The sequence below is a fragment of the Cydia splendana genome, chromosome 2 (genome assembly GCF_910591565.1).
Source record: "Cydia splendana chromosome 2, ilCydSple1.2, whole genome shotgun sequence".
NCBI classification, from domain to species: Eukaryota; Metazoa; Arthropoda; class Insecta; order Lepidoptera; family Tortricidae; genus Cydia; species Cydia splendana.
Window position 1 is genome coordinate 15195056 of NC_085961.1, and position 15328 is coordinate 15210383.

The 15328-nt window shown below is 40.7% G+C and overlaps 1 protein-coding gene across 3 annotated transcripts in view; it reads left to right on the forward strand.

The window, feature by feature from the left end:
• LOC134804355 (protein MTSS 2) overlaps window positions 1–15328 on the forward strand; it is a 154722-nt gene that overhangs the window by 114185 nt on the left and 25209 nt on the right. For 2 of the 3 annotated variants that reach the window (XM_063777374.1, XM_063777393.1), the window contains exons 5-13: window positions 7551–7764; window positions 8202–8318; window positions 9119–9226; window positions 9833–9968; window positions 11148–11242; window positions 12036–12122; window positions 12762–12864; window positions 13531–13623; window positions 15168–15271. In XM_063777374.1, coding sequence (XP_063633444.1) covers window positions 7551–7764; window positions 8202–8318; window positions 9119–9226; window positions 9833–9968; window positions 11148–11242; window positions 12036–12122; window positions 12762–12864; window positions 13531–13623; window positions 15168–15271 — 1057 coding nt within the window. The remainder of the gene's footprint in view (window positions 1–7550; window positions 7765–8201; window positions 8319–9118; window positions 9227–9832; window positions 9969–11147; window positions 11243–12035; window positions 12123–12761; window positions 12865–13530; window positions 13624–15167; window positions 15272–15328) is intronic. The other variant, XM_063777384.1, reaches the window with a different exon arrangement.

Below are 15328 nucleotides of genomic sequence, written 5' to 3' on the forward strand. Positions count from 1 at the left end.
GCTACTTTCCAGCACTCCGGGAAAGAACCAGATGAAATGCTGAGGTTAAAAATATGTACGAGTGGTTTGACGATATAGTTTTTTAGATTTTTTAAAATACGTGTGCTTATTTTGTCAATGCCGGACGCGCAATCAGGGTTTAAGGACATGATTAATTTTTCTACTTCAGCATCGTCGGTAGGATTTAAGAAAATAGATCTAAGAGGGGAGTTGGCTAAGGCTACTTCAGTCGCAAGTGTGGCCTCACACGTGTTTTTTTCAGAGAGTATATCATTTGCTAGGTTTTTGCCCACTGAAGAGAAGAATTCATTGGTGTGATTTAAAGAGTCAGAAAAATTAGGCTTGATGGTGGCTAGTTCGTGGGGTGTATGCCTATCCCGATTGAGGTGAGATATGTCTCTAATAATTCTCCAAAGTTTCCTCGGGTGTTTTTTATTATCCAAAAGTTGTTTCCGGTCATAATTGTCTTTGGTTTTTCGTAAAATGCTTATATAAAAATTTCTATATCTAGTATAAGTTATTTTGGCTATTTCATTTTGGGGGTGTTTCCTGTAATTAACATGTAGTTTGTCCTTGACTTTAGAGCATTTAATCAAGCCTGGAGTCATCCAAGGTTTTAAAATAAATTTTGAATTACTTACTGATCTGCATGAAGAATGTTTTGAAACTAAGTTAGTCAATATGGAGTAAAAGGCTTCTGCGGCTTCAGTAGCTGATGTTTTACTAGTGACCGTCTGCCAGTTTTCTTCTTTAAGCTCCGCTCCGATGGCTTCAAAATCTTGACTGATCACAGTTCTGGATGGCTTGGTGTGATTAATCTTATTGGGGGCCGTGATACCGATCATAACTAGGTCATGGTCTGTAATGTCAGAGACACAGACCACTGACGCAAAATTCCTCACTGACCTTACAAAGAAGTGATCCAAACAGCTGTTGTTCCTCGTAGGTTTATCAATTGCAGGCATAAACCCCAGACTAGCCAAAACACATAAGTACTCGGATGCATGGGTATCAGTACAGGGAGAGTTGATGTTAATGTTAATATCTCCTGTAACTATAAAGCAGTTTTGATTTAGAGAGTAATTATTAATGAAAGAATCTAATGAGTGTATGAATGGGATAGGATTTACAAAAGAGGGGGAACGGTATAAGCCCAGCAAAGAAAAGCGTTCCGGAACATGTATAAAAAGACTGTCTGCATCCTGTATAACTGGCTCGGTGACTGTGGCATTTAAATTTTTCCTTACATAAGCGACTACTCCGCTAGCTTGATTGTGAGATCTTACAGTCCGGTAAGAGGAGTAACCATCGAGCTGTCCTATAACCGAGCCCTCTTTCAGCCAGCATTCTGTTAAGACAACAACGTCAAAAAGTATCTGTAGTCGGTTGAATGTTACAAGAAACTGATCAAAATTGTGTTGAAGGCTTCTGATATTAAGTGTAAGAACTTTGATAGAAAAATTAGGTTTAATGATATTCGAGCAGTGCTCCGCAGATTCTGCAACATGGCAGTTGACAGGGAATGAGTTGTCAAGTTCATTTCCTATGTCTAGTCCGGCCATGGTTTAATAAAGCGGCGGTTAAGTGCGAGGTTGTTGCAGTATTGCGGCGGCGGATGCACTTGATAAATATAATTGTAGCCTATGATATTGAGTGTGTATATGATAATTGGTGTGTGAGTGTACGTAAGTGGGTGTAGATATAATTGTATATATTTTTTTAGAATAATTAATGTGCATATTAAGCGTAAAATAAATGAGTATGGTAGAAAAAATGAACATATTGGGCTACTTTTTCCTAAGAAAGCGCTAAAGGTTGAGGATTGGAGGCAATCACACAGGTTTCTCTTCTGAATGATGATCTGAATGGTCAGCAGTCGTCGCAGTCGTAGCATTTCCGATGCCAGGAGTAGCATAGGGATTCTCAGGTTCTTTGTTAGAATCCCCGGCAATACGATCCAAGTCCAGAGGATTGCGGATGTGAATAGCACCATCGTGCTTCCTGACATACACCGACCCTGAAGATGTCCAGCAATGTTTAAATTTAGCGACCGTGGCCCGTTGTCTAGCGGCGCGAAAAAGCTGTCGATTTTCTCTGGTCAACCGCTCGTTTACAAAAATCTTTTGGGGATTTTTGTCATTCATAATGAGATCATCCGTTGTTACATTGCGCCTAGTCTTCGCAGCTTTAAGGAACTCATCACGCGTCGCACGACGGATGAAGCGGACGGCTATTGGTCGAGGGTGAATGCGGTGATTAACTCCTTCCATGCCCGACGTTCTGGCCGAGCGAAGGCGGGGACCCGCCCTCCAAGCAGCATCTACGTCACAGTGAGTGAGAGTCACACCAATTTTCGCTGCAGTAGTTAATACAATATGGATGGGATTATCATTAGAGCTTTCAGGGCAACCAACAATCTCAACTTCATTTGTCAATGCAACTTGTTCCTGTTTGTTTAACTGGGCTTGAAGCCTAGATACTGTCTCTTGGAGTTCAGCAGTCTGCGCTTGTTGGTCTTCAAGAGATTTGATTTTTGTCTCGTTGTCAGATATTCTGTTGGAGATATTTTCCAGGCGTTCGGTATGAAACGTAAGCTTGTCTAGTACCTCTTTAATCTGGGACTGAATCGTAGGCACCTCACAGCGTAGGCCTCTGATTTCTGCAGTTAATTCTGAGATTTCCGAGTTATTGTCTGGAGGCCCCGGGAGAGTAAGTGGAGCTTTTATAGTTAGTGTAGAAGTATTATCTAGCTGCGCCTGTGGCTTCTCCGTATCTATAGGTTTGGAGTTCAATGTGTGTAGTCCGCAGGCGGACTGAGGTTTTTTATTACGTACCGTAACATTGTCTGATTGCAGCTGCGACCGACTCACGTCTGGTGGTATGTTTCCTCGTACTGGCGTTTGGGAGTTATCACCGCCTTTTTTGGCTGAGGCTTTGCAGACTGGGCATACCCAGGAATTAATTTGCACATGGGCTAAATTTACTGCGCTAATACACGTAATGTGGTATAGTTTGTGACATCTTGTCGTTTTGCACTTAATGGTACTTAATAGGTCGTCCGGTAGGTCCTCCCGACAACCCGCGCATTGCGGTTTAGTACTTGTAAGCGGCGGCATACTTTAATGGTATTTTAGATGAAATACGTAATAATTTAGTATAATTTATCTAATTAAAATTTAAGCAGAGATGAAAAAAATATGTTACACATGTCAACGTCAAACGTCAATCCACATACAAATTAAACATTGGATTTGGGCGACGACGTATATAACAGCGTGGCTCCGTAGCGTCGTCTGACTCGGCGTAGGATTCGGCAGGTTGCCCCGGAACCGCCGAAACACCACACCCTTCGGCCAGAAGTCCGCGCTTGCGATAGTGTCCTGCAGAGGCCGCGGCACGCGCACTACAAATGAACTGAAGTGCACATAGTGACGCGACTGTAGCTGGTGCACCCTCAGCGTGTAGCCAGTCTTCCGGCGGACGTACTCCACCACCTCGTCGGCCCCGGCGGAGTAATGCAGGCGAGACACGTAGAGCGCCTTACTCGGTGTCGCAACTCGTAGGCCAGAATTAACCGGCTGCGCAGTGCCACACAGAATTTTACGAGGCGCCCTGCGCGCCTTGCGTTTCCTTTCCACCAGTGTGAATCCCCTCCTTATCCACATCGGTGCGGGAGGACTTTGCCTTACTCGGAGCCCGCACATTTCACTGTGTCAGCAACACGCACTTATACTAGTTTACAATAAAATTATGGACAGGATCTACGAAAATAAAACATCGACCGGCCGCAACCTAAGACGCTGGCGTAATGGCTGCTATTCTGTGACTTGACTTGCGCAATTCCTTTCTCCGCCCCCCGCCACCCGCGCATACACCGTGGTGTTGGCACAACTGTTTGATTCGTTCAGACTACAATGCATTATAGTAACCACAACATAATAACTTGTAACGTGTACACTCGTATCTTTATTTTTACATATCAATAGTTAGTGTTACGATGCATATATTAAACGAGACAAACGTTTAATATTTACAACACTTGCATCTTTACATATACAACGAAATTGTAAGCAGTACTAAATTGCATTTAACTAGAATTAAACAGTGATGTTTAAAAAACAAGTTTTACACGATACAACATTTTTTGTTATTACTACCGGATTTTAGTAGGTATAACTACATTTTTAATTACTATACGTTCTGGTAGTATTGTAGAAAATTATTTTTTTCGGTGTACTGAAAGTACTGAAACTTAGGTTACTAATAGGCAAATAAAATTTATAACTTACCCATGTATATCACTTTTTAGTTGTACTATGTTTATATTTCATATTCAATTTTTGTTTTCTAAAGCAAGACAATGTGAGTAATATGAGCATTTCGATGGGTGGGGACAGACGACGCAACTTTTCATAAAATAATTCCAGCTTCCTTGCATCTAGTTTGAACGTTGACTTAATTTTCATTTTTTTTTTTTTTTTAATATTAGGGGACATCTTACACAGATCAAACCTAGCCCCAAACTAAGCAAAGCTTGTACTATGGGTACTAGGCGACGATATACATACTTGTATAGATAAATACATACTTATATACATAGAAAACAACCATGATTCAGGAACAAATATTAGTGTTCATCACACAAATAAATGCCCTTACTGGGATTCGAACCCAGGACCATCGGCTTAGCAGACAGGGTCACTATCCACTAGACCAGACCGGTCGTCAAATTATAACATTCATTCATTTTACTTAAATTCCGTTGTTGGGGCAATGACGTTAGTTTCAGTTGACCGTATGACAAAAATGAGATTAATGAGATAGCATATTAACGTAACACATTACCTCAATTTTAATGATGTCATATTTAACACGACCGGAGGCTAGTAAGCTATAGGTAGATGACTGACGCTGCATGCCTCCTCACCCAAGTAGCACAGATAGCTCTATAACTACTCACTTTTAGTTCTATCTAACGCTCTGTGCGTATTAAGGCACTTATAAGAGCACACTCGTGGTCCTACAGCTGTGTAATAGATCTCAGTGATATTTATATAGCTTAGGGCTGATTAAAAGCTGCATTACGGCTCTGAAAACTACCATTAATACGCAAAGAGATATAAAGGTATATTTGCTACGACCCTATACAGCTTTAAGGGTTATCAAATGCTTTAACCGTTATAAGGTCTGTTTAGTGGATAAAATTACGCCATGTGCTGTATGAGGAGGTAATTGTGGACTTTTATTACGTTGACTTATTAAGGGAGCACAAGTGAACTATTATGAAGCTAATAGACGTATAATGGAACGCATGTGGCACATAATACAGCTTGTTGCTTAACATGTTTACCGCTAAGCAGCTTTTATTACACTGATTTTTAAGGTAGCACGAGTGAACTAATATGAAGCCAATAGACGTATAATGGAACACATGTGGCGCATAATACAGCTTATCGCTGAACGTGTTTACCGCTAAGCAGCTTTTATTACGCTGACTTTTTAAGGAAGCACGAATGAGCTATTATGAAGCCAATAGACGTATAATGGAACACACGTGGCGCATAATACAGCTTATCGCTGAACATGTTTACCGCTAAGCAGCTTTTATTACGCTGACTTTTAAGGGAGCACGAGTGAACTAATATGAAGCCAATAGACGTATAAATGGAACACATGGGGCGCATAATACAGCTTATAGCTGAAGATGTTTACCGCTAAGCAGCTTTTATTATTCTGACTTTTTGAGGAAGCACGAATGAACTATTATGAAGCCAATAGACGTATAATGGAACACATGGGGCGCATAATACAGCTTATCGCTGAACATGTTTACCGCTAAAGCAGCTTTTATTTCGCTGACTTATTATAAGGGAGAACGAGTGAACTATTATGAAACCAATAGACGTATAATCGAACACATGTGGCGCATAATACGGCTTAGCGCTGAACATGTTTACCGCTAAGCAGCCTATTATACTACCATTGGGCCTGTCTGCATAGCGGCTGTTAAAACGTTCACAAGATGCCTTTTAACTGTTTAGAGGTTCACTAGTGTATCGAAATAACGACTTGGACTTTATAGTGGTTCACTTAAGTATCTCTATCAGATATATAACAGTCGTATGCTGCATATAAGAATTTTAACGGTTCACGTTGCTTTTTAACATTGACCGCCATTTTATTGTATATAACCTACAAAATTGAAATTGGTTTTCCAACTTTTAAGGGTAACAATAAGGTTTTGTGCCTGAGTTCTTAACCTAAATCATTAGTTTAGTACTTCCTATAACGTATTATTAACTTTTTATCTCATAATTCTGTCCAAACCACTGAAATAGTTTTTACACATAGCTTATTTATTATCATTCATTTAAATAAATACTGATTATTTTCGTGGCGCACTGATATTTTCTTAGATAATGTATATATGTAATGTCAATAAACTTGCATTCCCAAACATCTTTCTCGCATTAATATATAAAAGATCATGTACAAACATTTAACTAAACACTTTAACAAAATGACTTATGTCGGTGTCGTTGCGCTTAACGTTTTTGCTTCAATATAAATATGTTCACCTCTGCGTTCGTCGTCACTATACTAAATATAATAGCTGATTTTTAAGGCAGAGGTGTAAAAGTATGTTATTAACTATCTTTTATTCAGCCCAACGTCAATCTTTCCCGGTATTAGGGCGCACATGTGACATATTAGCTGAATAAAGGGTAACTGGTGGTCTCTTACCCAGTCAATATACACTTCTTATAACTCCTGTTACCCCTTATAATTCCGTTAAATTGCTGCTACAACGCTCTTAAGTAGCTATGTGAACTTAAGGCTGCCTAATTTGTGCCCATTTAAGAGTTATAAATGCTGAAAAGACGCTTATACAGCTCTTATGCAGCTTTTATATTCCAGCTTCAAGCGTATTCGTACTTCATTATGCGGCTGCTATACAGCTAATCTGTGCTACTTGGGCAACTAATCATTGTTGTAAGTAGCGCTTTTGCATTTTAGCTGTGTGTGTATGACGACCGTACCTCTCTGAAAGGATTCCAATAAGTAGTTAAAAGTGTATGGCTATGTTAAATAAATGAAAATTATTTTGTTATAAAATAAAAATAAAAAATAAATATTTATTTTCAGATTCCTGAGATCCATAGATTGTTAGTTACAAGACACTTATAAAACTACATTAGTAAACTTAAAACATAATAAAAATACTTATTTTCTAGGTCGTAAGACATGAAGGTCGGTATATCGGCGGAGAATATCCGAGTCCCACCTCTCTGCTATCATTCTCAGGATGCTATTTGAGCTCCCCCTCATCCGCATCACCACAGATGCTGTCTTATTCCTTACTATGGCATAAAAGTCCTCTACGCTAGCATCACTATGGTTTCACTTTAGGCACTTTAATGCCAGTGCTGGTAGGAACGTTTTCTTATTATTAAAATGGCGGAATGGGCGCTTATTAAAATTAATTTGCAATAAAGTTAATAGTCACGGCAAAAGTCCTTTTAGTAGACTTATATGAAACGTCTTTACAGTGCTCTAACGGACGCGCTAATAGTTCCGTTGACATCGCGCGCAGAAGAATGGCGACGGGGATGCGCGACCGGCGCGCTCGGGCGTGAGCACGCGCGCGAATGCAAGCGTGCGCGCGCCGAGCTGCGCCGGAGGGTGCACGACGCGCAGCGGCACGCGCGCAAGGCACGGCGCGCACCGCCTGATGCCAAGCGGAGAGCAGATGTTTCTATGCAGGTACATCTTCCAGATTAGTTCTATAAACATAGGATCCAAAAAAGTTATCATATTTTAAAGTGGTTATAGTTTTACCCAAGTAGGTACTGAGGCCGCGTGCACGTGAAGGTGCAGACCGCTTCATAGTAAGTTCGGAAAAATGCGACAGTTACGCGTCCGAATACAAACCTCGCGAGACAATCAAAAAGAGATAACGCCATAACTTCCATTACTTATGTAAACTGAAATAAAAAAATAATGAAAGTACATAAGTGTTTATTCAGGCAACCTGCGAACAAAACAAACTCTTTATGTTTGTGTACTCGTACCGTACTTACCTTAAAAGTTTTTAAGGTACATAAGCACAACGTATAGGTATATAATAAAAAATAAGTACCTACTCACACTCTTGCTTTACTTGATGTCTGTTAAAGTTGTCTTCTTGGTGTCAATTCCAGGATGTCGCGGAGCGCAAACAGCAGCTGGAGGAGATGGAGGAGAAAGCGGTAAAGGCGGCGCTAGTCGAGGAGCGCAGCCGCTTCTGTCACTTCGTGGCACTGCTCAACCCCGTCGTGGTGAGTGGAACTGATCCATAAGTAGACACGCTGACGCCAGCGAAAAAGAGAGAGACTATCTTCCTTAAGGCTCCGTCACACAGGCGCGTTTTGCGGGCGTCGCGTGAACGGGGTGCGCCGCTTTTACAAATAAAACGCTCACGCCCCGCCCAGAAAACGCGCCTGTGTGACGGAACCTTTATTAATAGTGGGCGAATTAATAAAATATTTATTAAAGTATCATGTTATTCAATAAACACGTTCAACAACACGAAATTAATGCAAAAATTTAAAATCCGCAATTTCCGCAATTGTAATATTTTTGTAAACCTATTCTAGTTTAAAAAAAAATTATAAAATATTTTTTGTGATTACGCGAATGTATCACACGTTAATTACATTCTACATATTATACCAACAAAAAGGTATGACCTTAGCGCCTCTAGTAATCCATAGAGTAACTTATACATACTGAGCCTTAAACTGTTTATTGACAAGTTTTCACAGACAATAAATAAAATATGACATTAATGCATCAAGGCGGTTTGCTAAAGGGCCTACCGAGAAAACCGAAGATCGAAATTTAGTTTAGCATCTTTATCGCTCGAATATGCAAGAGTGATAACGTAATTTAGATTTTTTTATTTCGCGGTAGACCCAGATTGTGATGGATTGTGGTAGTGGCGCCCCCTACACAGAGTTTCGCGTAATATTCCCTATTAAATGCTTTTTTTATGGCGTAAATAATTAAAAACTTATTTTCCTTATTTTTTTATCCATATAGTTTGACCAACGATTCATTTTGCATCACCTTGTTCCAGGAGAGTGAAGTGGCAATGTTAGCGGAGGTAGGGCACCTGCAAGAGGGTAGCGAGCAACTCTTGCGGCACACCACCGAACCGCGCACCTTGCCCGCTGCAAGCTTACAGGCTAGTATTGTTTTATAAGCTTTTATCTAGTTTTATCCGACCGGATATCTGAATCTCTGTTAGTTTAATCTAAATCCCGGTTCTCGATTAAGCGGAAATTTTTAAGGGCCACTTGCACCATTCCACTAACCCGGGGTTAACCGGGGTTAAAAGGAGTTACCATGATTACCAGTACAATTTGACACTGGATTAACGGTTTAACCGGTTAACCTCGGTTTAGTGGGACGGTGCAAGTGGCGCTAAGAAGATAAAATTGATACTTAAATTAGTGACACTCAAAAGATAAAATAGTCTTTAGACTAATATGGTAGTTTTTTTAGCGGACTTTGAAATTGTTGTACTACCTAGGCCGTTTAAATTGCGTCTAAATGTCGAGTAGTCGATTCTATTATCGAAGGCGCAGCGTGGGTAGACCCCGCACAAGGTGGACTGACGACCTGGTAAAGGTCGCGGGAGTCCGCTGGATGCGGGTGGCGCAAGACCGGTCATTGTGGCACTCTTTGGGGGAGGCCTATGTCCAGCAGTGGACGTCCTCTGGCTAATATGATGATGATGAGATCTGGTTCTTGCAGCAGAAGAGTTAATGAAGTATAACGATGATTCCAGGTGATATGCGACGTTAAGTCGTGCTACAGCGGGTGGGCGGAGGCGGGCTCCTCGCCGCCCGCCAGCCGCCTCGGCAGCCGCAAGTCCTCGCTCACGTCCATCTCCTCGCTCAACAGCCAGTGCTCGGAGGCACAAGGTAAACACAACACACTTTATTCATTAAGGTCATGGGATGGATGGGTATAGCTAGTGCTAGTGCGATGTGCCGTTCTCGAAATTTTCCCGAGAACAGAGAAATCTATCGGAAAGGTACTCGGAAATTGTTCGGAAATGTTCTCTGAGAGTCCTTTTCGTCGCAAAAGCAATGAATTATTTTGTTTAATCGCTTAGTGTAGGAGATAAGACGAATACCATGAAAAAAGAATACTAATTGATAAAAAAAAACCAGGAGTAAAACAACACAAAATTGCCCAAACAAGTTATTTGAGGAAAAAGGTATAAACTTAACAATTTATTTGGAAAGGAATTCTCAGAAACGAAAACGTTCTCATCCGCACATCACTAGGTATAGCCGCTTCCGCTCATCGTGGCTTATCAACTGAGGGCGTCCGATAGCGGTTCCACGGAGCGGGTGAGCGCCTGAGCGGGTTAACGAAAAATTGTATGAGCGTTGCTAACTGGCGCGGACGCGTGCGACGGATTGTACCTACATTAGCCCCGTGTGCGCCCGCTCCGTGCACCCGCGCCAGCTAGCGGACGCCCTAAGGGTCGGTTGCACCAAACTGTCTGTCACCGTTAAAGCGTTCGCTAAATTTTATTGCATGGGAAATTTCATACTTTACTGTTATTTGACGTTAATCGGTCTGTTAAATGTGGTTGGTGCAACTGGCCCTAAGTAATCGCAATAAAACCTTATCTCGTACCACATACCTAAGCCGCCTAACGGCCATGACATTGCGCGACTGGCTTCGGCTAAGGCGAAAACCATAGGTGGGAACGAAAGTTCCGATCGCTGTGTCTCGCTCCACTTGCCCAATGATAGGTAATGAGGTAGACATACATTATAATGCAGATGTCGAAAGTAATAAGAAATACTCAATTTGAGGTGCTATGTCGTCGAAAACCAACTTTTTTGATTTTGAATTTTTCAGATTACTATAAAATGTGCCTATTAGCTCCAAAATTCGCTCCTAATTCAGTAATAAAACTGTTGGCCTACAATCACCCAATGGGGATCTAAGTAGGCATTTTTATGGTATACTATTCATTTATGGGTTACGGAATACACGGCCAGCATTACCTAAGCTATTCCAGTGACTCCCAAAATGATCGTCTCCAATAATCTAATCTAAATCATTGCATGTCGTTTCCACAGCGTCCGGGTCGACGGTGAGCTGTTCCACGCCGATTTCGAACGCATCGTCTGCTGGGACCATCCCGGCTGCCGCTGATACGAATAGCTTGTCACAGGTACGTCCCGAGCCAGAGTGTCGTGATTGAGCTACCTTAAGGCTTCGTCACACAGGCGCGTTTTGCCTGTGTGACGGAACCTTTACCGCTTCAATCGGATTCCTACTTCTTATAAACATGCAACTGATCATACGCGGCATTTGGGGCCTATTGAATAATAAAATGCTACCTAATACTATTAGTGATTATACATACAAAATCACTAATAGTACTTATTAGCTTGTATGTTTTTTAAATAGGCCCCTGGTTCTGTTAAGAGTGATTTACAAAATAGATTTGCACAGTTTTATACTCTTCAATTCCCATACCGATTATTGCGTTTTAGAATTTCTAATATTGTCTCGTTCCATATGATATGACTCATATGAGTTCGAAAATCGATTTGGTTTTATAATTGTTCGAGTACGCAGAACGGATGTACGGGGTTTAAAAATGGCTTTACCGGTAGCTTTTCTTTTCTACCCACCTGGGCCGTATTGCATAATAAACTACAACTAATATTACAAGCGGAACTCCTTTTTTTTATAAGTGATTTTAGAAAAGGAGTTACGCTTGTAATATTAGTTGTAGTTGTTATGCAACATGGCCCTGGTTTTCTTAATTTAAACTTTAGTGTGTTATTTTACATTTAAGTTATTTGTTATTTGCGCCGCGATCATAATGGCGCACGTGTATATTACTCTGTTCATTAGCATAGTTGGATTTTGCTCATTACCATATTATTAGTTTGCGTGAGTTTTATTTATTTGTGTTTATGTTTTTTTTTATTTTATTTTGTGGTTTGTCCCGCTAGTCCGCGCGGCTGACCAGCGTCGGCAGTTCGGACTCTGGTTTCCGCTCGCAGGACGCCCTGCAGCGCCGCTCGCTCTACGTTGAAAATGTAACTTTTATTTGGTTTTGTTTATTTTCTTGCCTATGATGTGTCCCAGTAGGCCAAGCACATGATTGGCGCGATAGTATCTCGCGGCGAGATAGACTACCCTTCTTTTTCTAACTATGTCAGGCGTGGCTCACTCCGCGATTTCGTCGCTTTGCTACAGGTAGCTAAAAGTACATCCGTTCGGCCCCAATTTTGGGGTTTGCCATAAGCCGCGCGTGGCGCTGTCCCCACCTAGCGGCCATATCTGTGCTGATCGTAACAGACGCGTTTTGTTAGAGAGTGAGTCTTCTGTACCTAGTACTATTATTTATTCTGTGACTATGTTAACAAAAGAGGGACGGATAGTCTATCTCGCCGCGAGATACTATCGCGCCAATCATATGCTAGCCCGGCAGAATATGGCAGAACGATATGCACCCCTTTCAGGCTTGAACTTATTACCTAGGTGAGACGCGGTAGCGAGTGCAGCCCGACACATCATAGGCTATTTTCATGTAATTTTTTTGTTTTACTGCAGTTATATTTCTAAATTACTATCAAATTCCATCCATTTTTTATAGCTGTGAAATTACACTGTGCCATGATGACCAACCAAAGCTAGCTAGATCCATATGTGTGAATTCGTAACTTAATTCACAGGGTTCTGATAATCAGAGCGTGAGCAGCGAATGCACGACCCCGGCCAAGAGCACGGTGGACGACGATCACACTGACGACGGTCGCGACACGTTGGGGAATACTGGTGAGTTACTTACTACACTGTTTCAACGCTCACATCTGACCTCAGCTCAGTGTCACCTAGCTATTAGTTTTAGCTAGCTTCCAACGTGGAATAGGCTTCCTGGAAACGATAAAGCGTCGAGTTGCGAATAAATTGCTTTCTTCAACTTTTAACTTATGCTCTTTATTAGATGAAGCTACTCCGAAAATTTGTTTGCTTGAACTTTTCACCTATGCTGTTTAATTAGATAAAGCTTCTCCGAAAACTTGCTTGCTTGAATTTTTTACCTATACCTAAATACCTATGCTGTTTGGTTAGATAAAGTTACTCCGAAAATTTGCTCGCTTTGAACTTTTAACCTATGCTGTTTGATTAGCTACTCCCAGACTTGGGGTGCGGTGCGCTTTGCGGCGTACGCCTACGCACGTTCTTTATTTGCGCTCATAGCAATTTAACTAAACAGTGGAAGTCTGTAAAATGGGTGAATTGCAAAAAAAGCAAAGCTCAATAAGAATGATATCTAAAAAAACTATAATATGCTAAAAGCGTCTTAATGATACACGATAATACCTTTCGGCTCAGAAGGACACATGATTGTTATGAAGAACACAATGATAACTATTTAGATGAATCTAATCTAGTTTCCATGAGTCCTTGTTATAACGCATTATATCATTGTCGTTTCAGCATCCGTTACGTGGCCGGACCTGAAGGATACCGCACAGTTCGAACGAGCCGCCTCGGCAATCATGGGCGGCAGGCCTCACACCATTTCAGCCGGTAACATTGCTCAAGATAAATATACAAATGTTTAGGGGTAATCTCATTTTAGTATTCTTTTTGTTAATTGCTCACATATAGGGTTTCTGCTCGAGAATTCTCGAGGCGAGAAATCTCGAGAAATCTGTCCTAAGTTGAGACGGGAATAAAACAGTCAATGCCTCGAGAACACGAGAAATAAATCTCTTGTGATAAGTAAAAAGAAAACACGCGTATAACACGTGATGTGTCTATAGTATTGTTTAGGTAGTTAAATAAATGTAAACAATGTTTTTTTTTCTACATTTTCAGGTACTTAAAACATTTAGGTAGTTAACCAAAAAATAAAAAACTGCCTTAATCTGTCCCTTATCCTATCATTCTGGCTTCAACCGATTTTCATGTTTTGAAACTTTTGAACTGTCATGACGTGTATTTTTATTGAAAAACTCTTTAAAATAAATTACTATTACTTCTGAAAGCAAAATAATGTAAACTATCGTATATGAATTGTAATTGTTACAATTTAATTTTCAAAATTATTATTCAATAAAAAGACTCGTCAAAATCGCTTATCTTCTTTCTAAAGCTAAAAAACGAATTATAGGGCCATGTAATAACAAATATACTAAATTAATATTGATAAATCAAATCATCCCGATATATTCCTATTAGCAAAATATCACAATTTTAGCAGCTTCATTGTTACGTTGACTATTTCGTAGTAAAACTTATTGACTTGAATATTCTTGCCTAATAAAATGCCATAGGTATTGTGGTTTGATAAAATTTTGTTAAATACCTAAAGAAATACACTATAGCATATCACATCGTCAGCGCGCACGGCTGCACCTATAGTTTTATTGTTTGTTGTTTAATTTTTTGATTATTAAGTGTAATTTATGGTAACTAAACATTTACCCTATGTTTGATTATTGATTTCTCCTACGATTCCTATGAGTCTGATTTGTAATAAAGCAAAAAAATGAAAATAACACTTGATACTTTCAAAATTTCTCGAGATACTCGAGAATCTCGAGAAATCGTGGTCGAGAATTCCCGTGCCTCGAGAAATTAAAAAGGTCGAGAAACCAGAAACCCTACTCACATACTTCTTTTACCATCAAATGGAATCATGTGCTACATATCCTATTCTTATCCGCAAATTGTGAAATCTACATTGCTAACTGTAGGTATAATGCTGCTACTTTATTGTTTGAGTTTACGAGATAGAAGTGATATCTGAATGAAAGTTTTAACGGTCAACAGCCTCACTCGCTGCTCTTTACGTGCACAAGAGAAAATAATATAAATTTTCTCATAATTACCAATTTAAATTTCATCAAGTATAAAACGACGGTTAAGGGCTCATTTAGACGATGCGAGAACTCGCATGCGAGTTTCATTGCATTGCGGGTTTTGATCGGTCGGTTGAATTGGACGTAATCAACAGTCCGCAATGTAACTAAAATCGCATGCGAGTTCGCGCGCCGTCTAAATCAGCCTTAAGACCTACTACTTTATTACGTAGGTATATACTCGTAATAATAAATTTGTACATGCAGCGTACGAGCGCGGGCACGGGCGGCCGGCGCTGACGCCGCAGACCTTCGGCGATGCCGACGGCTCCACCCGCGAGGGCATCTACGCCCGCCCGCCGCTCCCTACGGTGAGTGTGGCCCCTGGCCGGCCGTGCGCCGTTCATACCAAATTAACCCTTCGAGTG